This window comes from Somniosus microcephalus, chromosome 4 (assembly GCF_052327205.1).
Source record: "Somniosus microcephalus isolate GS21.2 chromosome 4, FLI_Smic_1.0, whole genome shotgun sequence".
NCBI lineage: Eukaryota > Metazoa > Chordata > Chondrichthyes > Squaliformes > Somniosidae > Somniosus > Somniosus microcephalus.
In genome coordinates, this window is record NC_140990.1 from 182,459,129 (window position 1) to 182,486,610 (window position 27,482).

Genomic DNA, 27,482 nt, shown 5'->3' on the forward strand with positions numbered 1-27,482 from the left:
CTTTGGTTTTAAGGAGGGCCTTAAAGGCGAGAGGGTGGGATGGCTGCCAATGGTGGGGCAAAAGGAAGAGGTGGATGCATGAGAGGCCAGAGTCAGAGGAACAGAGAGTTCTGGTGGAGTCTAGTGATAGGGCTGGAGGAGTTTACGAATAGACGGGCAAGGTAATGAAGTGATTTAAACATGAGAATGAGAATTTTAAATTTGACGTGTTGGGGATCGGGAGCTAATGTTGGTCAGCAAGGACAGGGGTGAGTGGGACATGGACTGGGAAGTAATTACATCTAGCAGGGTGTGATTCTTTGGCAGTCCTATTCACACGATACTAGTGCAATAAGTCCTTGGTTTTGAGGCTGTGTGGAGCTTTACAGTCTAGCTTAATGTAATTGCATTATGTTTTGTCCCGTACACCATTAACTTTGTGTTTCAAGGGAAAAGACTTTGTGTTTGGAATTTCCCATGAGGATGAGATTGCAATAGATTTGATTTGATGACCTTCTGGTGAGGTTAGCTCATGGGCTAGTGAACATCCAGAGACCACCAAATCTGCCACATATATGTTTTGTTTCAAAAAATTATTACATTTTGGGGACAATAGTTTGCTGCATTTCTGCTCTGACTGACGTAAGCTTTCTCCGCATAGATCAGTATTTGTTCTTCAAATACTGTTTCCTTTTTGTGTCTTTCTGTTTGTAATACCGTTTCAGTTCTCCTTTAATATCTTCATTCTTTCTCTTTTTAAAGCTGCTTTACTTTGCTCAGTGATTTTTTTTTCTTTATAAACTTGTAACAAGGAGGGCTGGTGCAGGTTTCTGCACCCCTATTGGAATCTTACAAATTACTAAACTTAAAAAGTTTTGTCATGTCACAAAGGCAAACTACAACAAATAAGACTAATAAAAATACAGGAAGGGGAAGAAATTAATTTTGTTTACTCAGACTTTCTCAGTCTCTAATTATTTCCTGCTCCCATTCTGGTAATTGCTGAAAGTTCTTACAAAAATAGATCTCATAAATGCTGGATAGTGACTGATATATATTTTTTCAATTGTTTATGTCATGGTTAATGACTAAAACTGAATATTTTAACATAAATTTTCCAAATCAAAAATATTCTGTTTCTCACTTGAGCTAACGAATAGGACATTTGCAAAAGGGACAGAAGTTGACTTGGTTGCTGACTTACACTTTTTTCTACTTCCCTGTAACTTGGTATCTCCCTGGATGGCATCACTAAGATTAGGAATTCATCATGTGTGTAATTTAGGAGTGTACTAACCGCCCCTTCCCCAGAGAACCTCCCTTTCACTCAGTGACACAGAACATTACAGTGTCCGTATACAACTTGGGCAATATCTTTTATGGAGCATTAAATGGCTTTAATTACAAATATAGCTGACTTTTCCTTCATTGACGCTCTCAGTGATGAATGTAGCTCCATAAATGCAATCAGTCCCAGTCTATTAATAAGGGACTCATTAACCTCTGGAAATTCTTTGTTTTGTGAATAATGTATTTTCTAATTTCTTCTAGAGTATCAGTAATATTTTATACCGTAGCATTTAGTTATTATTGGATACATCTTATATTAATGGAATTCCAGTTACTTTTCCCATGTTTTAATGCCATACATTATTTTTGTGTTCAAATTTTTTTTTTGGCACTGAGATCGTATTAACAAAATTTTAAATCTCACCAAGGGTGGGTTGATTGCAAGCACTTTCTCACTTGGTTAAAAACGTTTGCATACAAACTTCTAGATAATATAAAAATAACTCTGTGCAGCAGAAATATGGATTTTATTGCTCTGGTTCTGAATAAGCAGTAGCATGACTAGCTCCTGAAAGAATCGTGTGTTTCTAGTCTTTGGCATGTAAAGCAATCTAGATTGTAGCATTGCAGTATGCCCTAAGATTTTCTTCCTCTCCTCAGTGTAACTGTACAGAGAGAACCATATAGGGGAAAGTTTAACTCAACAGAGCAGGGAGGAGGAACATTGTAGGAAATATATTTTGCCATGTAAAACTAATTTCTTTCTCCACCCATCCCAATTTTCAACTTCTACTCCTGAAAGTTTAATGGACTATTTAATAGTGCGGAAGATCAGATACCGCTCCAATTCTGTCCTCATCTGACATACATGTGCACATTTTCGCTGGGTCACTATACAGGACCAAGGCTGAAGATTTCTCTTTGTAGCTGAGTGTTGCTGCAGGCATGCCTTTGTTACCTCTAGACTTACTATTCCAATGCTCTTCAAGTCCCGTTCACCATCATCCCTGTGCTCGCTGACCTACATTGGCTCCTGGTCCAGCAATGCCTCGATTTTAAAATTCTCATCCTTATGTTCAAATCCCTCCATGGTCTCATCCCTCCCTATCTCTAACCTTCTCCAGTCCTACAACCCTCCAAGATCTCCACGCTCCTCCAATTCTGTTCTCTTGTCCATCCCCAATTTTCATCGCTCCACCAGTGGCAACTGTGCCTTCAGATGCCTAGGTCCTAAACTCTGGAATTCCCTCCTCTCGAGGCAGTTCAGAGAAGGTTCACTCGGTTGATTCCGGAGATGAGGGGTTTGACTTATGAGGAAAGTTTGAGTAGGTTGGGCCTCTTCTCATTGGAATTCAGAAGAATGAGAGGCGATCTTATCGAAACATGTAAGATTGTGAGGGGGCTTGATCAGGTGGATGCGGCGAGGATGTTTCCACTGATGGGTGAGACTAGAACTAGGGGGCATAATCTTAGAATAAGGGGCTGCCCTTTCAAAACTGAGATGAGGAGAAACTTCTTCACTGAGGGTAGTAAATCTATGGAATTTGCTACCCCAGAGAGCTGTGGAAGCTACGACATTAAATACATTTAAAATGGAGATAGATAGTTTCCTAGCTGATAAGGGAATTAGGGGTTACGAGGAGCGGGCAGGGAAGTGGACGTGAGTCTAGGTTCGGATCAGCCATGATCCTATTGAATGGCGGAGCAGGCCCGAGGGGCCGTATGGCCGACTCCTGCTCCTCCTACTTATGTTCTTATGTAAACTTCTCCGCTTCTCCATCCTCCTCCAAAAATGCTTTTGGTCACCTGTCCCAGTATCTTCTTATGTCAAATTTTGTCTGATAACACTCCTATGAAGTGCCTGAGATCAACTAACTTGGCAAACACCTGGGATGGAACCCAAGACCTTCCTGATTGGTTTCACCTCATATTACAGCACATACTGCACTGAGACAACACCTCATATTACAGCACATAGTGCACTGAGACAACACCTCATATTACAGCACATACTGCACTGAGACAACACCTCATATTACAGCACATAGTGCACTGAGACAACACCTCATATTACAGCACATAGTGCACTGAGACAACACCTCATACTACAGCACATACTGCACTGAGACAACACCTCATATTACAGCACATACTGCACTGAGACAACACCTCATATTACAGCACATACTGCACTGAGACAACACCTCATATTACAGCACATAGTGCACTGAGACAACACCTCATGTTACAGCACATAGTGCACTGAGACAACACCTCATGTTACAGCACATAGTGCACTGAGACAACACCTCATATTACAGCACATAGTGCACTGAGACAACACCTCATATTACAGCACATAGTGCACTGAGACAACACCTCATGTTACAGCACATAGTGCACTGAGACAACACCTCATATTACAGCACATACTGCACTGAGACAACACCTCATATTACAGCACATAGTGCACTGAGACAACACCTCATGTTACAGCACATAGTGCACTGAGACAACACCTCATATTACAGCACATACTGCACTGAGACAACACCTCATATTACAGCACATACTGCACTGAGACAACACCTCATATTACAGCACATACTGCACTGAGACAACACCTCATATTACAGCACATACTGCACTGAGACAACACCTCATATTACAGCACATACTGCACTGAGACAACACCTCATATTACAGCACATAGTGCACTGAGACAACACCTCATATTACAGCACATACTGCACTGAGACAACACCTCATATTACAGCACATACTGCACAGAGACAACACCTCATATTACAGCACATACTGCACTGAGACAACACCTCATATTACAGCACATAGTGCACTGAGACAACACCTCATATTACAGCACATAGTGCACTGAGACAACATTTCTTCCTAGTATTAATTTTGGCTGGAGCCATTGAAATGAAGAGTCAAACACCGGTTTGATGAGGCTTGCAGTTTTGGGATTATTTTCACAGTTTCAATGGATATAGTTTAAACTTCACTTTATTGGAGTCCTTAAGTGATACTCTTTTGTTGGAATCATGCAGGTAGTTGACTTTTGTTCATACTTTCTACTATTAACGTAGGCATTTAAAATAAAATGGTCAGTGCCTCTACTAACATACTTGAGCTCGGAGTTTGATGGGAGCTTGTTGTGCTCGAACTATTACAGTAATTTGCAGACTATTATTCTACAGTAATTTGTAGGCTATTATTCTACGGCCAGGGCTCCTGTCAGAGGTGGCACCAGGTGAGATTACAGACCGGAAAATACAGCGAGATTTGCAGATGGTTGAGTAAACGAGTCAACAACCTCCGTGGTCCTTTAATAGATTTTAAAAAATGTCATTTCTGCGTTTTGAAAAGCGGAGTAGGTTAGCCTTAGTGTTGCAAAACATTGATTTTATTTAAAGAGGGTGTCATGTTATTTGAAAAGCCGGAGGTTTGTGCCCTTTATAAGTCCATTCCCATGGTGTGGAGGAGATCCAGGCCGGTGTTTGGAGCTCACTCTCTCTCTCCCTCTTCCCCCCGCCCCCGGGAGTCGGTGCTTGTACACGCCGGGCTGGCGGATTGTAGTTGGTTCTCGGCTCATTGGGAAGATGCTCGGCTTGCTCCGAGCCCAGACATACTCTTTCATTGCCCGGTGCCCCCGCTCACAGGGGGCGGTGTAACATTGAACCCACTGCACGTCTGCAGTTCCCAGGAAGAAGGGAATTAATGGCATTCAATCTCCGAGCTCGGACTCTTCACACACCTGAGTCTGTCTCTGTGCTGCATCCTGTAGAAAGTCGATTTACAGACACCTAAGATCCGCCTGGTGTCGGATGTTCCGCCGCTGATCCCCCTGGTGTCGGATGTTCCGCCGCTGATACCCCTGGTGTCGGATGTTCCGCCGCTGATCCGCCTGGTGTCGGATGTTCCGCCGCTGATCCGCCTGGTGTCGGATGTTCCGCCGCTGATCCGCCTGGTGTCGGATGTTCCGCCGCTGATCCCCCTGGTGTCGGATGTTCCGCCGCTGATCCGCCTGGCGTTGGATGTTCAGCCGCTGATCCGCCTGGCGTTGGATGTACCGCCGCTGATCCGCCTGGCGTTGGATGTACCGCCGCTGATCCGCCTGGCGTTGGATGTTCCGCCGCTGATCCGCCTGGCGTTGGATGTACCGCCGCTGATCCGCCTGGTGTTGGATGTTCCGTCGCTGATCCGCCTGGTGTTGGATGTTCCGCCGCTGATCCGCCTGGCGTTGGATGTTCAGCCGCTGATCCGCCTGGCGTTGGATGTACCGCCGCTGATCCGCCTGGCGTTGGATGTACCGCCGCTGATCCGCCTGGCGTTGGATGTTCCGCCGCTGATCCGCCTGGCGTTGGATGTACCGCCGCTGATCCGCCTGGTGTTGGATGTTCCGTCGCTGATCCGCCTGGTGTTGGATGTTCCGCCGCTGATCCGCCTGGTGTTGGATGTTCCGCCGCTGATCCGCCTGGTGTTGGATGTTCCGCCGCTGATCCGCCTGGTGTTGGATGTTCTAGGTACAGAGGCGGTGGAAGGAGCCATGTACCTGCTGGACAGCGAGCCGTACCCCGAGATGATGAAGAGGGGGACTCCTCAGAGGAAGACTGTCTATCGGATCTCCCTCACTCTCGTCAAACGGGAGGCCACCACGGCCGAGGCCGGCGGCAAACCTTCTCCTTCCCCCCGATCCGAGGCTTGTCCCGACGGTGCCCACCAGCCTGGGAGCCCGTGTCCGGCCGAGTGTAGCGAAGCTGAGGACGAATTCGAGCCGCAAGCGAATCTTCGGAGCTTTCGGACCTTCAGCACCGGCCACCTGGAACTGGGCAGGCTGAAGGTGGCCAGGAGGTCTCGCGATCTGGGCTTCAAACTCAAGGACAATCCAGCCAAAGACCTGGTCACATTAAGGTGCAGAGATGGGACTTCAACCAGACCGAGCAGCATGCTGGCGACGGTGGATGTGGAATTCAAGAACAAAAAAAATTGGAGCCCTTGCACTGAGAGGTTGAGGACAGGGGCTCAACCCAGAGAACAGGTTACTGGGACTATCAATATCTCAAACCAGGGAAAGGATCACCAAGAAGGCAGAGGTAGCACTGAAGGAAGTGAACAAGGAGATGCGGCCAGAGCCATTTGTGTGAAGGAGCTCACGGCACCTTTACAGTCCATTGATACAGAGGCGCTTTATCCAAGGAAATCACCAAGAGCAGATGGCAAATCGGCTTTGAGGAAAATAGAGACAACCATCAAAAGAAACTCAAATGATTCATTGAAGAGTCCTTTAGGGGATAAGGAGCTAATCACAGTGTCCTCTCCTGGTTCAGAGCCTGACTTTTCTAAGCAACTTGTTCCTAAAGGAGAGTATGGTTTACTATCAGTAGCCCCTGTAGTGGGATCATCTCTGCCATCTGATTGTTCATCCATTTGCATAGATGCCATCAAACAAACTCCCCCGACGTCTTTGGCAACAGACAAGAGACATCCAAGTTTACTCAGAAGAAGCTTCAGTTTCAGGCACTGGAATGGAGAGCTAGTGAGGTTTAAAGCGTTATCAAAGACAAAACATCATGGCAGCTCCAGCTGTCTCTCTGGTGTGGAAGCTGGAAGTGAATTCAAAATCCAAAAGCCCGAGTCTTCCTGTGGGGAATCTTTAACGAATGAGAAGCGGAACACCTTGGATGTTGGGGAAGTGCTGAACAAAACGGATCCACTCTCCGAGCCTGGCCATTGGGAGAGGGGGAAAAGAAAGAACAGGACTTTAGACAATAGTGACATTCACAAGCTTTCTGAAAACCTGGAGATGGGGAAGGATGGCTTTTTAACAGGTGCTGTGAGGTCCAGTTCCCAAGAGCACAAACTCTTCAGGTTTTTTAGTGGTATTTTCTCAAAGCGCGATGGTACTTCAACACCTGTTACAAGTCCTTATGGAAAATCACACAGGGATTATGTTGCCAAATCCAAAGGATATGCTAGCAGCCAGAAGAAGGGTATACCAACCCTTGAGCAGTCCAGCAGTGAGAGCATTGATGAAAATACTTCTCAAAACGGTATGGCATTGATGGTGTTTTGCTCTTTGATGAAACTGTGTAATGTTTGATAATTTAGAAATGTTCTGAAAATTTGTTCAGTAGGTTTGCATGATTTCATGTAACCTAGCAAGTCTTCAAAAAATAAATAGAGGACACCACTGGGTTGCAAATCAGAAGGTTAACAAATGATTACTGGGGTCCTATATTAATGTAGATGGGAAACAATTAATTAATGAAATACATTACCATACTGTGTTTAAGTCAGTTGGGAGGAAATGTTTGCCTTAATAGCTGGTGATGTATGATTGACGCTGAGGTGTTTTCTACAGTAGCACAAGGGTTTTTAGTTCCGAGCATGTAAACACCTAATGGATTTTATGCCATCCCTTTTCAGACGAGAAAAATCCAGACAATTAGCTTTGAGATGGCAGGTACTTTTTGTGCATTCAGTAATCCACATGATGGGTGCTGGAAAGCTTGTAATTGCAGGATGAAAATATGTTAAGTGTAGCATTTTATGAGCAGCAGAAGGCAACAATTTTGTGAAATTGTATGGAGGAGTATTTTATTTCATTACAGTTGTCTGGGTTTCTACTACACAAAAAAAAAAAAAAAATTTGATGGATGAAATATTTGCGATTAGAAATAATGTCTTCAGTTGAATTTTTATCATTCATTTGGCTAAAATTGAGAAATGAGAATTGTGTGCATTTCTATTTAGCCCTTGTGTATTGGATAGCTTTTATAGTTGTAAGACATGTATCCTGTAATATCTACAAAAATATTTTCAGGAAATAGCTAAATTTGAATGCTTTTAAATGAAGTTTGAAATGTATAGGATCTTGAAACTTAAAAACATATTCTCCCACCCAACATTTCTTTAGTTTTAAATCTCCCCTTTATATGCTACACACTATTCTCTGTAGTTATTATATTTCGGATAAAATCATAACTGACTGATAAATGAAAATGAGTTTCTGGTTGCAAGGTATTAATCAAATGTGCACTTTTGAAAGAGAAAATATTGTAGCAACGAATCTTGGGTGAGCTTGTAGCAATGAGTCTTGGGTGGGCATGTAGATAATCATAAAGACTCCTATAAATAAATGGAAATCTAATACAGTTTAATCAAATCAATCAAATCAAATCAACTTTTATTGTCATTGTTAGTGCACAAGTGCAGTACAACGAAATGTAGGCTTGCGGCTCCCGAGAGTGTACATTTAGATTAAGACATTTAAACATTCAACATACATTTGGCTTGTAATACATTAACATAAACATAACCATAATAAAGTGCATTGGCAGATGTGCAGGCTTTAGAGTTTATTTGTGGAGTTCAGTAGGATGACAGCCCTGGGAAAGAAGCTGTTCCTAAATCTGGTCGTACGGGTGCGAATGCATCTGTAGCGTCCCCCAGATGGCAGGGGGGGGCGAACAGACTGTGGCTGGGGTGGATAGGGTCTTTGATGATGGACCGTGACCTCCGTAAACAGCGTTTCGGGTATATGTGCTCTATGGTCGGTAGCCGGGTGCCGGTAATGCGTTGGGCAGTTTTGACTACCCGCTGCAGGGCTTTCCGGTCATAGTAGCTACAGCTGCCATACCATACTGTGATACAGTTTGTCAGGATGCTCTCTATTGTGCAGCGGTAAAAGTTAGAGAGGATCAGGGGTGACAGGTTACATCCCTTCAGCCTCCTTAGGAAATATAGGCGCTGCTGGGCCTTCTTCACCAGAGAGGAGGTATTGAGGGACCAGGAGAGGTCTTCCGTGATGTGGACTCCGAGGAACTTAAAGCTGTCCACCCTTTCCACCACAGCCCCATGGATGTGGATGGGGGTGTGACTTCCGCCTTTAGACTTCCTGAAGTCCACAATGATTTATTTGGTTTTCTTGATGTTAAGGGCCAGGTTGTTATCGGCGCACCACTTCACGAGATGCTGGACCTCCTCCCTGTAGGCTGACTCATCGTTGTTAGTGATCTGGCCTACTACCGTGGTATCATCCGCAAACTTGATGATGGTGTTGGAACCATGAACAGCCACACAGTCGTGGGTGAAGAGGGAGTAGAGGAGGGGGCTCAGCACACATCCTTGTGGGGCCCCCGTGTTCAGGGTCGGGGGGGTGGGGAGGTGTGGTTACCTAATTTGACAGACTGGGGTCTGTTTGTTAGGAAGTCCAGGGTCCAGTTGCAGAGGGAAGTGTTCAGGCCAAGAGTTTGGAGTTTGGTGGCCAGCTTGTTGGGGACGATAGTGTTGAATGCTGAGCTGTAGTCTATGAACAGCATTCTGATGTAAGTCTCCTTACCATCTAAGTGATTCAGTGCAGAGTGTAGAGTAGTTGTGATTGCATCCTCCGTTGATCTGTTTGCACGATAGGCAAACTGCTGTTGGTCAAGAGAGGCGGGAACACTGGCTTTGATGTGAGCCAGGACCAGTCTCTCGAAACACTTCATTATGATGGGTGTGAGTGCGACAGGTCGATAGTCGTTCAGACACGCCACAGCCGTTTGCTTTGGCACAGGAATAATGGTAGCGGTCTTGAAGCATGTAGGGACTACTGCCTGGGCCAATGACAGATTGAAGATGGCAGTGAAGACATCAGCCAGCTGATCAGCACATTCCTTGCGTACCCGTCCAGGGATACTATCCGGTCCAGCAGCCTTTCGTGTGTTCACTCCGCGTAGAACACCCCTTACGTCGGAGGTCGACAGAGTGAGCACCTGGTCTTCCGGGGGTGGCAAGGCTTTGGTAGCCGGCTCCCTGTTGTCCCTGTCGAAGCGAGCGTAGAAGTTGTTAAGCTCCTCCGGAAGGGAGGCATCGCTAACCGGGGGGCTGGTGTTTTTGCCCTTGTAGTCAGTGATGGACTGGATGCCTTGCCACATGTGCCGGGGGTCCGAGTTGTTGTGGAAATGATCCTCTATCCCATCAAGAATTGGGTACGGTATTCCTTTTCTAAAAAGCTATCGTCAGAAGTGGGATTTGATTTGTAGAAAGCCTTGTAATTTGGTAGTCACATGGAGAATGGCATTGGGGTCTCTGCCATGTTGAGATCTTTATCCACAGATGATTAAGGTCGGATAGAATTAAGGTCAGGATCTGTTTAGGGTTTGAAGCCAGCATGAATATTCAAAGACATGCCAGATGCTGAGGGTTAGTATAGGGTACTAGCTTGGCAAAAGTCAAATCCTAATTTGATGTTGCATTGTCATCTGCAGTGGCTAGGGGAAAATCCCCTGTTAAATTTGAAAAGTGAAAAGTCATTTGGTCACATCTCAAGGCCAAATAATAACTGAAAATGCTACTTCAAATGATTTACCATTAAAAACTGAAAGCACCATTATTTAACTCCTACATCAATATTTAAAGAATAGAATTAGTTTCCTATCATCAGTTTGAATTCACTTTTGATATTTAATTCAAAAATAATGTAGGTATTCTTTAATTCTAAATCAATACACTGGTGTTGCTCTTTTGTGTAGTGTTCTTGGATCAGGAGAACGCAGAGCTCGTTTCTAGTGTGGGACTGCAGAGAGACGGAAGGCATCGGGTCATTTGGTGACCTGCACAGAGATGAAAGGCAGAGAGCAAAGAGGGGAAACTGGTGGTTGGTTTTGTAGAAAATTAACCCATTAGTTACTGGGCAGGGTGGCGAGAGAATTATGCATTGTTACTGAAGTTTGATTTCAACAATTCCTTATGAGATTTGGATTTAAATCCCAGCATGAACAAATGTTTGCTGTACGAGTTTCATGATGAGAATGGCTCTAGTTTTCAGCAAGTTATTTGGGTGAGGGAGTACAAACAAATGGTTTAAGCCTGGCTCCTAAGCGAGTTGACCATAGGCAGTCTCCATTGTAATATCCTTACTTCCCCCTTGAAGGGGGAGATGTGGGGTGGGGGAAGATGATCAGGATTTTACATAATACAAAGAAAGTATATTCTTATGGAAGTATAGATTACAATAAATTATGGCACTGTATCTCAGGGTCTGAATATAAAAGTTTATACAACATGGTTGTATTCTGGTGAGTTAATCATTTAATTCCTGCGACAATTCCCAGAATGAGTGTTCACTTTTCCAAGCTAAAAGTCTGAAGTATTGCACACCCAGTACTCCACTTCTGAAACGGTTTTATTAAATCATTCTGCAGATACTCATTTGTGTCATGTTCACGATATGATTCTGTTGATACAAAGGTGTGTAAGTACATATATCAGAAGCTGAGCTTTTGGGGGCTGGGTGGTGCAGAAGGTTAGACGTAGACATTTTATTTCTCAGACCTAGATTCAAAGCTACCCGAAACTGATGGGATCAAAGTCTCCTCTGTGTGCTGGCTGCAAGAGCCCTACATAAAAAGATATGTTTTCACTGTCTGCAACCAGTTCCTGGTGAATTTGAACAACATCACAACACTGCCCTGAATTCAGCACTAAATTGACAATCTCCATGAAGCCACAGGATAGCTTGCATGAGAAATGGAAACATGGCATGTTGGGCAGATGTGAGTATTTAAAAAAAAAAAAAAATGAACTTGCATTTGTACAGCACCTTAATGTGTTCAGGGCGCTCCAAAGCGTCAGTGTTGTTATTTAGTCAAATATGTAAACCAATTTGCACACAACATGCTCTCCAAAATAGCAAATGAGATCAATCTCTAGTTATTTCATTTTTGGTAGTGTTGGTTGAGGAAGGAATGTTCATCAGGGTACAGGGACAACTCCTTGCGACTCTTCAAATAGTGCCATGGGCTCTTTTACATCCACCTGAAAATTAGGACGAGGCAGATGGTTTTTAGTTTAATGTCTCATCTGAAAGACAGCACCTCCAAAAATGCATGACTCCTCAACAATGTGCACTGTAATTTTGTTTGGTGCTGTGCGGCCCCTTTAAGGGGCTGCGCGGGCCATTCAAAATACCGCGCATGCGCAGTTCTTCCTCATTGAAAAGCCAGCTGCGCGGGGTCCCTGGAGCGCTGCATGGCTGCGCAGCTTACAGGGAACGTTATCCTGAATATTGTGTGTATCACACTAGATTATGAATTCAAGTCCTGTAATGAGTCTAGAACCCAGAACCTTCTGATTGAGACACACGAGTTTTACCAAATGACGTAGATTAGCTGTGATTAAAGGAAAATTCACTCGCATCTAATTGTGTTCTGAAAATGTTGCATTCCCTAGCACTGCTATACCTGGCCTCAGTGAGAACAAAATGCATGTGAAAAAGGTGTTTCAGAAGTATTTCTAGCATTTTACTAATACTAGACTGTGAATATCACAAGCATACGGAAAGTGAAGTGTTTGTCATTTCTGCTCATTTTGGACCCCAATATATGAGATTCTTTACTGTTTTCTCTTTTTTTAAAAGCAGGAGAGTGGCGTCTTCATATTTTTAACTTCAAAGACTAAACTTCTCTGACACAGCACTTAAAGGTTTAAGCCACAAGTACTGGAATTTCAAGTATGCCATTGAAAATAATGGGTAATCTGATATAATTTTGCTTAAGAATGGAAAGAGCTTTAATCAGTTTGAGAATTTGAAGTGAATATGGTGTACCCTGATAGAATTTAGTGGACAAATTAATTACTTCAGTGTTATACATGTAAAATTTATGTTCTGTGCAGGTTTATCTTTATATTTATGTTATACCATGCAGTGTCATACTGCTGGAACTTGGTGATTTATATTATTCCAATTAAACCAATTTAATTTATCTTAAAATAAACCTATTGAGTGTGTCATGATGTACATTTGTTTGCTTTTATAATTAAAATAAACCCTGTGCGAACTCTCTCAATATTGCCTTACATCCAGATCAGTATGCTGTTAAATGCCCACACTGTCCTGTGTGGAACTGAACCCTACAAATCAAGATTAATGAGTTGTGTGCACTGCGATAGCTGTTCTCAGTTGTAGTTGCATTTAGAGATGCAGTGCTTCTGGGTTAGGTAGAGAAAAATCAGCCAGAGTGACCACTCCTGACCGACCTCCAGTGATCCGTGCTGTAGAAATTGCGTTTGTGTGCACAGTGGGTGAGGACAGGATAGAGTTCAACTGTGATGCTCTCCCATCAGCAGATATCCTGCTGACGGTTACTGTCTAGACAAGGAATGGATGCTTGGATCAGGTACCAGTGGAACTGTACCCAAGACGTGTCCGCGTTTTCAAAAGAGATGGGGAGAACATGGTGGGAAAATACTACCTGCACACTGATATTTTGGGAGGTATTTTAGTGATGTGAGTCCTATGTCTCTGTTCATTGTGCAACAAATACTGGCTTCTTGAAAGCAGCTTGCTAGGCTGTTGGGTGTTGAGTGACAGATATGGTTAGTTGTGGTAGGCAGATATGTGGCAACGTTCAATCAGGGCCTTCATACATGCCAACCTAGAAAGCTATCAAAAGCTGACCAACCACTTCTAAACACGCTACCAATTGAAGCACATCCCTGAAAACAAGTAGTTCCACTGGCTTTGGAGCTTAAATGGTATTGTCAGAATAAAATAATAAGTATGTGAAAACCTCAAGGGGAAATTTAAATGTTGAAATGTCTAAGTAAAATGAATGTAATTTAAGTTTAAAAATTAAGACCTACAATTCGACTGGGCCCCAGGAACATGCTCCACTGGCGAATGTGACTTTTTAAATTAGAAATGATGCGCTATGATTAATTTGAAGAACTTTTAAATTTCATCATAATAGTAGATGTTAAATCATTTTTAAAGAAAGGAGAAGCAAAGTGACGTTTGTATTTTTAACAAACTAACCAGATTGTAACTTACCTCAAAAATGTCACTATCATCACACTCCTGCATTCCAACCCCCCTCAGTTCACAAAAGCACTCTACACCCACCCACCCCCCAGACTCCATTCAGAAACACAGCCCTCCACCCAACTCCTCACCCTTTCATAGGGACACTCTTCTTCTTGAATCCTCCTTGTTCAACCTGGCACTCTTCTCCCTCTTAAAACCAAGTTATGCTGGCACTTCTAAGGTCCGCTTGGTCTTTTATGCCCCAAGCACCTCCTCAAGTGCTCCAGCTCCTTTCCTTCCACTGGAGTCTGCTCTTGCTCTCCACGGCTGTCCCCCACTCTATTATTGTAAGCAGCAGGAGATTCCCAAGTTATAATTCCCTAACAAGATGACCATCGGCCTATTATATTTGTATTTTCCTGCTGCTGCTACTACTTTAGAAGCAGAAATACCAGATTCTTGGCTAGATTACCAAATTTGCAATTTTAATAACCTGACAGATTATGTAATCAGGATTTACGACCATAAGTCAGTGTCCTGGCATTACAGAATCCCCAAAAAGTTCTTGTGTGGAGAGAGATTTATTTTGAATGCTAATATTTATTTCAGTATAAGCTAATGAAACAGTAATTGTAGTTTTATAGCTACATCAACAAAGAAAAGGTGTTGCCCATTAGATTCCAGTTGATTGCAGAAATGGCTTTTCAATGTTTCATATTAGGAATGCATTAGTTATGTTCTTTTAGCGCTCTTAATTAATTAATTGGAATGAAGAACGTGCTGCAGCAAGATATTTTTGTCTGACATTTTTTACATTGTACTCTACAAGTTGACTTTTTTGAATATATTAAATTTTATGCTGTTTATTATGTTCCACATTACGAATACTTTTAAGCTGCCACTGTACCTCATGATTCTACATGCTTTATTGACTTGTCTATCAACTGTTAAGCTACTTCAGTAATGTGCATTCAGTAATGTCTTTCCACTATTGCACTATTCCAGCCGTGCACCAGACAAACCAAATTGATGGTCCCTCTCATTTATTGGTGATTAGAACTTCAGCAGCAATGTACACATTGTATTTGGGGCAATTGCAAACTGTTTATTTTAAAGAAAGAAAGGCTTGCATTTATATAACGCCTTTCACGACCACCGGATGTCCCAAAGTGCTTTTCAGCCAATACATTTTGAAGTGTAGTCACTGTTGTAAATCCTTAAGGAAGGACAGAAAGATTTCAGTTATGTGGGGGGCTTATCACATTTCTTGCACAGGTCTGAAAGCCCCTCAACGTACAATGAATTATTTTTTGAAGTTCAGTGAATGTTATTGTATAGTCAAAGATTTAGATTTATTAAAAAGTGCTTGATAGCTGTAATGTTTTTTAAAAAAAAATAAGCATTTGTAACCTAAAAGGGAAAGGAAAATTGTCAGTGTTGCAAAATGCTTGTCCGAAGGCTTGATGTACATGTTCATATTTTTTCAGTGCAATACTTAATTATGTTACATAATAATGTGTCTTTACAGCAAAGGCTTTTAGTATTTTTTGCCAGTGGGCAGGAGAGGAAGATTTACTGATTGTTTGCCACCCCCCCTCCCCCCCCCTTTGTTTGCCACCCCCCCTCCCCCCCTTGCTCTATCAGTGAACAATCTCTGGAATGCAGCATTGTATCTACCTTTTCAGGCATCTCGCTGCTCATTGACCCATCCACCTTCTTTCCTTTCATAGCTGTGCTGTGCTTCATCAAGCTCCATTGTTTTGTCAGATGTGTTTGTTTGCTTGATGAGTTTAAAAGATAAAATCTACATCATTAGGCAAAAATAAGGCCCCTCCAAAAAAAAGACCTGTCTCAGGTCATTGCTTGTGCCTGAAGAAAGCCTGCAGCTCTCCTCTTCCTCCCTACACCGATTGTTCTGGTGTTGTGGATTATGGGAGTGATGCACATTTAATAAACAGAATTGCAGTTTGCACCTTGCTTTGTCTGGTTAAATTAAAAAGAGCATTTATGGCTGACAATAGTTTGAGTTGTATGAGAAATGGAAGATCTGTTGTGAAGCTGTGGAGATCCGATTTATACCTCACTGGAACACTGGCCTGGTAAGTCATGAGCAGTGGGTGTGAGAGCAATGCGAAGTGCCATGAGTTAACTATAAATCATACCTCACAGGATGTCTTTACATATATTTGTATTATATGTAAAAACATTATTTAAACCATTTAATTGTAATATTACAGGATTTGAATGGTGAGGGACACCCAGCAGTACATTTAGAGATTGTCTTTTCAAACTTGTATTGGGAAAGAGAAAGTGTAACAATGTAACACCAGAATGAAATATTGATGGTTATAGGTCCACCACTGGTGGAAGTAATGATGCGAGCAATTTGAGGTGACAAATTAAGTGCATCACATTTCCCTAATCGCTTTCCCTCCTGCATCAGTGCTGTTGCTGCATCCCACACTGGCCAGTCTTGTGGCCTTTCTTGAGTGAGGCAGTTAATTATGTGTCAGTTTGTGCTTAGCTCAAGGCAGTTTTATGCTTTGGACTTGCACCCACTTGGAAGCGGGTTAAGATTTCCTAAAGTAATTTTCCCTACCACCATCAGAGGTACAGCCTTCAACCATCTTGACCCTACTCTCTAGCACTCGGTCCCTAAACCCTTCCGTATTATCTCCCTATCTTTAAAAACCTCAAAACCTATCTTTTCAACAGCGGAGTGGGCTTGAAGGGCTGAATGGCCTACTCCTGCTCCTATTTCTTATGATCCCTCCTCAATCCCTAATAATGCTGTTTCTCTTTTGTCCACCATGGGCCATTGTCTACATACATTCATGTAAGTTCTTCACAGCTGCTTCAAAAAGATGGAGAATTTCTTCCTATGCTTTCAGTTGGGGTTCATTTCAAGTTGGATCACCCAAAAGAGTGGAGAAGTCAAAAGACTTTGGTTCCACTTAGAGTAGCATACAGTACTGGAGGACACTGTTCACAAATATTATGAAATACTCGCTCTGATTTTCATATTTTCTACCAGAGATTAATTACGGAAGGAGGAGAGTAACCTTCTGTCATGTAAGAAGAGAAAAAAAGGTATTGTGTACCCCATTGTGGTTGTCTTTCTAATGGCTAAACTTGCATGATAATTTTCTCACCTGTGTTGGATGATGAAGTGATTCTGGCAGTTGTTACCCTCCTTCCTGGGAGGTGCTATTTTAATTGCAGCAGCAAAATGCTACAGTGTGGTGATGGTGGGATTTCTGCACTTGTCACTCTCCTAGGGTTTAATCATCCTTCTGTTAGCAGTTGCATGAAAAGGCACTGGTACAAATAATAGGTTTGATGACTAGCTCAAGCCCAGATATCCACTTGTGTATGATAATGCAGCCAGGCTTCCTTGAATCAGTTCTTCCATTTAAACCCTATCACATTGAGTTTCACAATGCTTGACTAGGATTCTGTTAATTTGAAAATACTATGCAATAAACTTGGAGGATATATACTTCTGTATTCCGACTTGTATTATGCGAAAATGAGAAACTTGGAAGATAAAGCTGCAGAAATGTAATTCTTCCATAAATCTTGTCTAATCCTAATGCCTGCAGTCTCAAGACTGTGTAATAATGTTTACAATAATAGTGTTCGATAACTTAAATGTACATTGTTGCAGTAAAATAATACTTTTGAACATATAAGGTAGGACATTTCTCTCGAAGCTGCTGTAAAAATAAATGCTGCATTGTATGGTACTGAGTCTTATAAACCTGCCAGGTCCTAGGTTTGATCCCTGTCTTTGCTGTTAATGTTTCTAAGGCACAGCACTGGAGATTTGGGAGTTGCTTACGATTCACTTTGGAGGGATGGGAAGATCAACTCTGGTTCCTGTTGCACCTGATTGCTATCCATTATGTCCTGCTACACAAATTGTGTTATCGGTACCTTTCTGAGCAGCTATAAATATGGCTGAAGTGGGAACCTTGGTTGATTTTCCCATCCCACTGAGACATATGTGTGGCTATCGGGTGAGAGCAAGGTTGGTCTGTGGCTGTGACTCCCCTCCCTTGGTCTGAGACCCTCAATATTAAGATTCATATGAAGAATGGTCCCTTAGATGAGGCACGGATGAGCTGTTAGCCAATCCAGCGTCCAACATGAACCCCTTGTCTTGAGGAGAAGCGGGGTGATGTTTGGAAGTCCTGCCATGTGATCCAAAACCTGTAGTCTTAAGGCGTGAGATTAGTAACCACCTTTTATCCCATCTCTTGTAATACGTCCTCGAAAGACAGCTACACAAAGTTACTATTTCAAACAAATATGGCAAACAATTTTTTTTTAAATTGCTGTTTTATGTAATTATCCATAATACTGCAAAATGAAGCCATCACTAATCCAGTATTGGGGACTGACTTTCATAAACAGCACCAGTTTTGCGTTCTCTGTTTAGAACAACATCTGAATCTTTCAGTAGGATGACTGTCTTCTCACAGAGAGCGCCATTATCATTTCTATAGTAATATCAGTCAAAATCAGCATGCAAATAACTTCAAGACTGCGTTCTGTAATTATTGGTGATTTGTGACCTCATTACTTTATGTACTTTGTAATATTATGATCCAATTGAAGAAATAGAGGTAACTGTTATCTTTGTAATTTTTGGTTTTGAAAAAGTAAGGGTGGGGGCACCTGGGATAATGGAATGCAGTTTTGAATTGTCAAAATGAAAGAAAATATTTTTCTCCTGGGAGCTTTGATATTGAGATGGCTGTTATTGCACTGCATTGATGTGGCCAGCATAACATTCGTTATGTTAAATGCAATTCACGAGGAATGAGAGGGCTGGGATCAGATGATCATTGTATTTACTCTGTATTTTCAGGCTTGCCCACAGACTGCCTTCTGAAGCGTACCTATTTCACTGTTTGATGTAGGATTGTACCCTTCACTGTGACAATTTGTGTCCTTGATAGCCCACAGTAATTAGGGTAGTTTTATGGCAAGAGTGTTTCAATTTTTTAGCAAGCAAGTTATTGAGAATGTTTTTGTGATACCTGTATTGCATTTTGGTTGGTTGACTCTACTCAAGGACGATTGGCTTTTAATCCTTTGTTTAAATTCTCTATCTGTAGTTTAAATGGTTTTTGTTCATGTCAGTCGTTGCTATATTTGTTTCTCTCTTCAGTTACTTGAATATTTTGCTGAGAGAGGGTTTGTAATTTGGAGCTTAAAGCTAAGGGCCTAGAAATTCGGTTGGTAGCGCCAGCGATTAGCGCCTAAAGAGCCCGAGAATTGGGGCGTTACCCAATTTTCGGGCGGGCGCAGTGAATATAGCGCCACCTCCCATATTGAGTATCCTTTTAGCGCCGGCGCTAACTCTTTTCGCGCGGGCGCAGGCAGATCATGATGTCATTTCAGTGTGCAACGCCTTTTTGGCGCCCCGGACCGGATATTCGGTGGTGCCCGCAACCTTTTCGCCTGGCGCTATTAGTGACAGTTGGATGGAGCGTTCCCAGGCCCTTCTCGGACTTGGGGGGGGGGGGGGGCGCTATTTAAAGGGGACAGCACTAGTATAAAAGCTGCAGCCATTTGGGCTGGCCATTCTGATCGTTGCTGGAGAGAGTTGCTGACCTTCTGTTGGACAGTAATTTTCTCATTGAGCCTTCGGAGGCACTGGCACTGGCAGCTTGAGGGCCCGGCTCCCGAGCTGGTGATGCAGCATCTGAAAGCAGGGAGGTGGCCATCAGCGAACAACAAACTGCGCACCCAGACGGAGCTTTTATCGTCGCGGGGGACTTCAATCACATAAACCTAAAATCTGTACTCCCGAAATTCCACCAGAATGTTTCCTGCCCCACAAGAGGGGAGAACACACTGGATCAAGTCTACACGAGCATTGTAGATGCTTATAAGGCCATTCCCTGCCCCCACCTTGGGAAGTCTGACCACCTCTCCCTGTTTCTAGCCCCGTGAAAGTATGGCCAGAGGGGGCAGTCTCAGAGCTTCAGGATTGCTTCGAACGCACTGATTGGAGCATGTTTGCCCATAATGACATGGAGGAATACGCATCCACAGTGCTATTCTACATCAACAGTTGCGTCGAGGTCGTCACGACCCATAAAAATATCAGGACATACCCCAACCAGAAACCCTGGATGAACGGGGAGGTCCGCTCGCTGTTGAAAGCACGTGATGTAGCATTTAAATCTGGCGACGCGGCGGCTTACAGTGCAGCTAGGACCAACCTAAAAAAGGGTATCAGGACTGCCAAAAGGAAACAGACACTGCGGATAGAGGATCATTTCCACAACAACTCGGACCCCTGGCGCATGTGGCAAGGCATCCAGTCCATCACTGACTACAAGAGTAAAAACACCAGCCCCCCCCGGTTAGCGATGCCTCCCTTCCGGAGGAGCTTAACACCTTCTACGCTCGCTTTGACAGGGACAACAGGGAGCCGGCTACCAAAGCCTTGCCACCCCCGGAAGACCAGGTGCTCACTCTGTCGACCTCCGACGTAAGGGGTGTTCTACGCGGAGTGAACACACGAAAGGCTGCTGGACCGGATAGTATCCCTGGACGGGTACGCAAGGAATGTGCTGATCAGCTGGCTGATGTCTTCACTGCCATCTTCAATCTGTCATTGGCCCAGGCAGTAGTCCCTACATGCTTCAAGACCGCTACCATTATTCCTGTGCCAAAGCAAACGGCTGTGGCGTGTCTGAACGACTATCGACCTGTCGCACTCACACCCATCATAATGAAGTGTTTCGAGAGACTGGTCCTGGCTCACATCAAAGCCAGTGTTCCCGCCTCTCTTGACCAACAGCAGTTTGCCTATCGTGCAAACAGATCAACGGAGGATGCAATCACAACTGCTCTACACTCGGCACTGAATCACTTAGATGGTAAAGAGACCTACATCAGAATGTTGTTCATAGACTACAGCTCAGCATTCAACACTATCGTCCCCAACAAGCTGGCCACCAAACTCCACACTCTTGGCCTGAACACTTCCCTCTGCAACTGGACCCTGGACTTCCTAACAAACAGACCCCAGTCTGTCAAATTAGGTAACCACACCTCCCCCCCCCCCCCCCCCGACCCTGAACACGGGGGCCCCACAAGGATGTGTGCTGAGCCCCCTCCTCTACTCCCTCTTCACCCACGACTGTGTGGCTGTTCATGATTCCAACACCATCATCAAGTTTGCGGATGATACCACGGTGGTAGGCCAGACCACCAACAACGATGAGTCAGCCTACAGGGAGGAGGTCCAGCATCTCGTGAAGTGGTGCGCCGATAACAACCTGGCCCTTAACGTCAAGAAAACCAAGGAAATCATTGTGGACTTCAGGAAGTCTAAAGACGGAAGTCACACCCCCATCCACATCCATGGGGCTGTGGTGGAAAGGGTGGACAGCTTTAAGTTCCTCGGAGTCCACATCACGGAAGACCTCTCCTGGTCCCTCAATACCTCCTCTCTGGTGAAGAAGGCCTAGCAGCGCCTATATTTCCTAAGGAGGCTGAAGGGATGTAACCTGTCACCCCTGATCCTCTCTAACTTTTACCGCTGCACAATAGAGAGCATCCTGACAAACTGTATCACAGTGTGGTATGGCAGCTGTAGCTACTATGACCGGAAAGCCCTGCAGCGGGTAGTCAAAACTGCCCAACGCATTACCGGCTACCGACCATAGAGCACATATACCAGAAACGCTGTTTACGGAGGTCACTGACCATCATCAAAGACCCTACCCACCCCAACCACAGTCTGTTTGCCCCCCCTGCCATCTGGGAGACGCTACAGATGCATTCGCACCCGAACGACCAGATTTAGGAACAGCTTCTTTCCCAGGGCTGTCATCCTACTGAACTCCACAAATAAACTCTAAAGCCTGCACATCTGCCAATGCACTTTATTATGTTTATATGTTAATGTATTACAAGCCAAATGAATGTTGAATGTTTAAATGTCTTAATCTAAATGTACACTCTCGGGAGCCGCAAGCCTACATTTCGTTGTACTGCACTTGTGCACTAGCAATGACAATAAAAGTTGATTGATTGATTGATTGGAAGAGTGGCTTTAGCAAAAGGACAGGTTGGCAGCAAGGGATGCCAGATTGCGGCAAGGCTATGACATGGGTCCACAGTGAGAAAGCATGCTGGCGGGGGGAACAAGTGGAAGGAGACAGTTGTAAAAGGTGAGAACCTTACCATCACTGTTGACAATGGGGTCGGCAGCTGCAATGGTTACAGGACCACTCAGACGTCCTCCAAGAATCTGGTGGACTCTCTCCTCGAGACCCGTGAGAGTGACCACTTGTGGAGGCCCTCCACCGGTGCGAACCTGGTCTTTGCCAATCCTCGCCAGCTTGGACTGCAGGGGAAAGGAGGGGAAGTTATGTTACATGATGTCCTGAGTGATCATCTCATGCCCCCCATGGTGGAAGAGTCCTTACATGATGCCCTGAGTGATCATCTCATGACCCCCATGGTGCAAGAGCCCTTACATGACGCCTTGAGTCAAATGTGCATGTGTGCCCGGAAAGGGCCATGGGTGCTTGCTGGCAGATGGCCAATGGGGCACAGCCCACCCTGTAGCCATAATGTCAGGTGCAAATGAGGGGATGCAGAAGTTTGCAGAAACACTCACCTTCATGACCCGAACGAGGTCGTTGAATTTCTTTCTGCATTGGACAGGGCTCCTGGTCACCATGCTGCTGGAGTTGACCTTCTGGCATACATCCCTCCAAGCTCGTCGGTAGTCCTTATGATTCGGCCTCGTGCCATTGTCTGGGTAGAGAACATCTCGCCGGCGCTCCACTGCGGCCACCAATTGCTCCAGAGCCTCATTGGTGAAGCGCTCTGCTCCCTGTCTCACCTTCTCCATCTGGTCCAAGTTTTTAGCGCCAGAGAAGGGCCTGCACCGATTCTGAGGCCTGCAAGGCGAAGAGTGTGCATGCTGAAGCTGACTGACCCACCCCTTTAAGAGCTGGCCGGCGCCTGGAAGTCTCGTGGTCATCGGTAATAGAGAGCCGCTGCGCCCGTCCGCTCCGATATTGGGTTGCGCCGGAAGATTAGCGCCTTAGGAGCCCCGTGTAATGCCTGACTTCGCGCCTCAATCCCCTTTAGGGACGATGCAACCCAATATCGCGCCAGGCGGCGATAAGCTGTGTCTGGCTATAAACTTTGTGCAGCGCCAGTTCTAACGCCTCAAGCGGGGCTATACCCAATTTCTAGGCCAAGATCTTATACTGGGGCTATAGAGAAAGTAGGTAAATGTTTTGTGTGTGCATTCCTTGTACCACCTTAACTCCGCAATGGAGAGACTGCCTTTTACTTTCAAGGCTCTGACCATTTGATTTGACATGCACATCTCAGCTGTTCAGTCTTTTTGTTCAGCATTTCACATAATTGCTTAAGGTTTTAGCCATTTGGCTGCAAAACATTTCTTGTCTGTTTCTGCCAAAAATGATAGTTTTCCCCCGTCCCATAAAAAGCTCAATTCTTTCCCATTGTTGGCTATTAATCTCCTATATCTGTTGAGATTCATTTTGGAATTAAAATTTTTTTTTGCATGAATGCATGCATCAACATGACGGATGTCAGTGCTGACACATTTTGCACTCCGCATTGTCACTTAGTGCTTTCAACTCAATCTAACATCGGCAGATTCAAAGTAAAGCCTCTGAGCTATTGATATTTATAATTGAATACAATTTTTGTCAAATTAGGGGCAGATTTTGTGCTGTGGGCCCATATCAACTAAGTACTCCACATTCACTGCAGGTGGTACAGTACTCTTGCAGCCAACGGAGGGAGAGAGCTTGGACTCGAATCCACATAGCAAAAACAAGTGTTTTAGCAGACTTCAGTGTCCAGTCCCTCCGCTTTCAGAAATTGTATAAGTTTGGGGCAGAAATATTTTGACCCTCTTTCCAAGGCGATGTAAGTGGTGAGTCCTCCATGGGTTGTACTGAGGTTAGAATGGTTTTAAAGGGAAAATTAATTTTAGAATTTTTTTTGTGCAAAGTAATAACTAGCAGACAGATACTTACGCTTTTGACTTTGCTTTGTGTATGTATTATGAATGAGTTATAATAACAATTCTGACCAAAAGTTAAAAGTCTACTAAGAGTATTGTTTTAGGGCCACGTTGGCTCTGGTTTGGTCGGCACTCCATCTTTACTGCGATGCAGTGTACTCTGTGCTGTGGTTAGGAAGCTCTGTAGTTGCAATGCTTTGTGTTGCTTGTACATGTTTGAGTAATCAAACCAGTTCTAGCCTAGTCCACTAAGCAAGATAATTGGATGGTTGAGAGTAAAGGTTATGACAAAAGCGCATTGTAGAGGCCATCTTCAGTGTGTATGTGTTTGTGATGCACAACCCAAGTATTTAGGTGCATTTTGTAAATCTGAAGGCTGAGGGCATCTAGTTGAACGGTGAATGATCACACAGGCTTTAAATGTCAGGTTGCAGTGTTGTGGACTACATGGTTGCTAACAAAGCTTAAATATCTTTTCTTTTGTCATCCCCAGCCTCCCTGTTGGAGACTTGTTTATGGTTCAAAGCACTAATGTTAAGGGTTAAATTGCATGAGATTTTCAATGAGTCGCAACTCAAATAATGCAATTCTGATTTTTGCATTATTGTGAAGATTGCAACCTTTTTGTAAACTTTCTATATCATTGTTTATACCACAACTCCTAACGTGAAGTCACTTAGACTATAATTTGAATTATTCAAGGCATGGAAGCTTTGATAGCTTGGTTAATAATGGTTAAACACTTTTCAAAGTTAAGAAAGTGTAACACCTTTCGGCTAAAATAAAAAATGACAGTGGCGCAGCTTCTGTAAACCTAGAGTTTCTTCTTCCTTGAGGGCGAGTTGATAGAACACGCTCTTTTGGCATTTTTCTATTAATAAAGTACTACCGATGCCACGTGCATCACTCTTGCAGCATCAGGTGCCCGAGCAGTGTGACAGCACTGATTGACCGTGCTTGGGCAGCAGTGGGAGCTCACTTTTACACAAGTCTTGGGAATTGTTACTGGATCCGATGACTGCATTTTCATATGGTGTCTGATGCAGAATGGTATTGGGTTGGGAGCTGTACATATATAGGAGATAAATATAACTTCTTCCTTTCTTTCTCTCTCTCTTTCTCTCTTGCTGTTGCTCTGTAGTGCTCTTTTTTCTCTCTTTCTCACTACCTCACGTTTCTCTCTCTCGCACACACATTGGTTTTGTGCCCCTGGCAACTGGAGCCCAGCAACTGTAATAAGTGGAATTGCTGTTGTACGAATTAAATAAGGGAAGTGAGAAGAGGTGACACCTTCTTAAACTAATGTTATCTCATAAATTTAATGAGTTACTTCAGGCATGTGCTTTCATAAATTACAGCTTATATTTAAATATGTTTACATCCAGCTAACATTTGGGCTGTATGTTTTTCAGTAGGAGTGATTTTTGGAGCTGTGTTCAGTGTTTTTATATTGAGATTGAAATGGTAATTCCCCCTTTAAAAAAAATGTCAAAAGCAAGAAGCTCTGAAGAATTGAACTTCAAAAATAATTAGATGCAAGTGAGTTAAAAGGGTGTAAATCCTCTAGATATGAGCGATGTGAATATAACATATTGACTAATAGTTAAACATTAGAATTGCTCACACTGAGGTCCATATATGTCCTGAGGTCTAAGCATGACATATTTTGATGATTAATTAATGTAATATATAACAGGACATCAAATGGCAGCATAAATCTGATCATTCCCTGGTTTATTAGTTCTAGTGGAACAAGGCTTGTGTTGGATATGTTTTATTGTATAGTCAGGTAGATTTATGGCTGATTTATCACCTCACTGTATGTGTGAAAACCTTGACGATATCTACTGTACACCTGATCTCTCTTTAGAACCAAATCTAACTAAATAAGCTATTGTGTTGTGGCATAATAAGGAGTGAAGTTATTAAGCAGTTGGCTTTTATTAGATTAAGGAGATTAAAAACAGTATCTGTGCTTATTAGGTTATTGTATAATGAACAATATATGTATGGGAAGTGGAATCTTGTGTGCTTTCTTAATGCTTAATTCTTAACACTATATTGAATATAATGTCATTGCTATTATTTTTTATGTAGTCTTTGTACTATAGCTGAAATAACCTGAAATTTTGTTCAACTATGATATCTAGACAGTGAGACCTTGCAATCTGTAACAGCAAGAGTAAATTTGGAGTTATATATGTATGTGGGTTTTCAATCATGCCTGTGTCCAGAGCATATGTCATGGTGTTTACCATGGCCATGTAGCTGTTCTTTATGTATGCATCTGGACAGCGAGCATCTTTGGACTCTCAGACCAGTGGTACCATCCCAACTCAGCTTGCTCCTGTGCCCGTAAACACATAGGGCTGGATTTTGTCAATGGGAAGCTTTTGGAGGTGGGACTGCTGCTTGCCGGCTTTCAAACCCGCCTCCGTCAGCTTCTGGCCAACCAGCGGGCTCAGCAGGCCAATTAGGGGGACGTCACTGACGGAGCACGTCAACGTCTGACGTCCCATCTGTCAAGATTTCTTGAAAGAAGAAATGTCAGCGTTTGACAGCTCTGTGAAGCTGTCAAACACTGACATTCTGTATAGTTTGATGAGTCCTTGTGTTCAGGACTCATCAAACCTTTCAACTTTGCAGAAATCACCTGGCTGTTGGTTCGGAGGATCCAACAGCCAGCCTGTGAAATCTACAATGAAGATGTCGGGACTCCGGATCTACAGCGGCTGATGGCTGTAGGCAGAAACAAAGGTAAGTGAGCATTTTATAACACTTTATACTCACCTTACATACTTACCACTCCACACTTGCATCCATCACTCACCCCTACATCTCACTATCAGACCCCTCCAACCCCCGCAGACCTGCTTCTTGTCTCCTGCACCCTGGCGGGGTTCTCCGAGGTCGGGAAGCCTGCACCTTGGAGCTAAAAATAGGGATAATCCTTTTTTCTGCCTGTTAACTACCTGTTAACAGGCAGTTAATAGGATTTAATCCCTTTCCTGCCTCAAGGAGAGGGGACCCGGGGCAAGACGGCTTCCCACCTCCTGGCAAAAGGGCATGGAGGCGGGTTGGGAGCGGGTTTGCCAGCCGCCCCCAAATCCCACTACTTTACCGGCAGTCCCGCCACCATACCCGTCTCTTCGGAGCTGACAAAATCCAGCCCATAGTTCCAGCAGGAGGTCAGTGGATGGGCAGGAGGTGATGGGCAGTATAATATGGGAGAACGATGCAGAGGATGGTTTTCTGTTACTACCTGTATCCCAAATCCCAGGCTAAGAGTAAAAAGCTCCTGGCCTCTGATATAAAACTTGACAAATACTGGACTGTAATGTTGCACACTTTGGACTGTGCTCC

General features: G+C 43.8%; 1 protein-coding gene across 1 annotated transcript in view; it reads left to right on the forward strand.

Annotated features, from left to right (window-relative positions):
* Window positions 1-4,074: 4,074 nt before the first annotated feature.
* The window catches only part of LOC147120051 (uncharacterized), a 64,788-nt gene continuing 41,380 nt past the window's right edge, over window positions 4,075-27,482 (forward strand). The window contains exon 1 of the mRNA XM_085985567.1: window positions 4,075-7,340. Coding sequence (XP_085841693.1) covers window positions 5,837-7,340 — 1,504 coding nt within the window. The 5' untranslated portion in view covers window positions 4,075-5,836. The remainder of the gene's footprint in view (window positions 7,341-27,482) is intronic.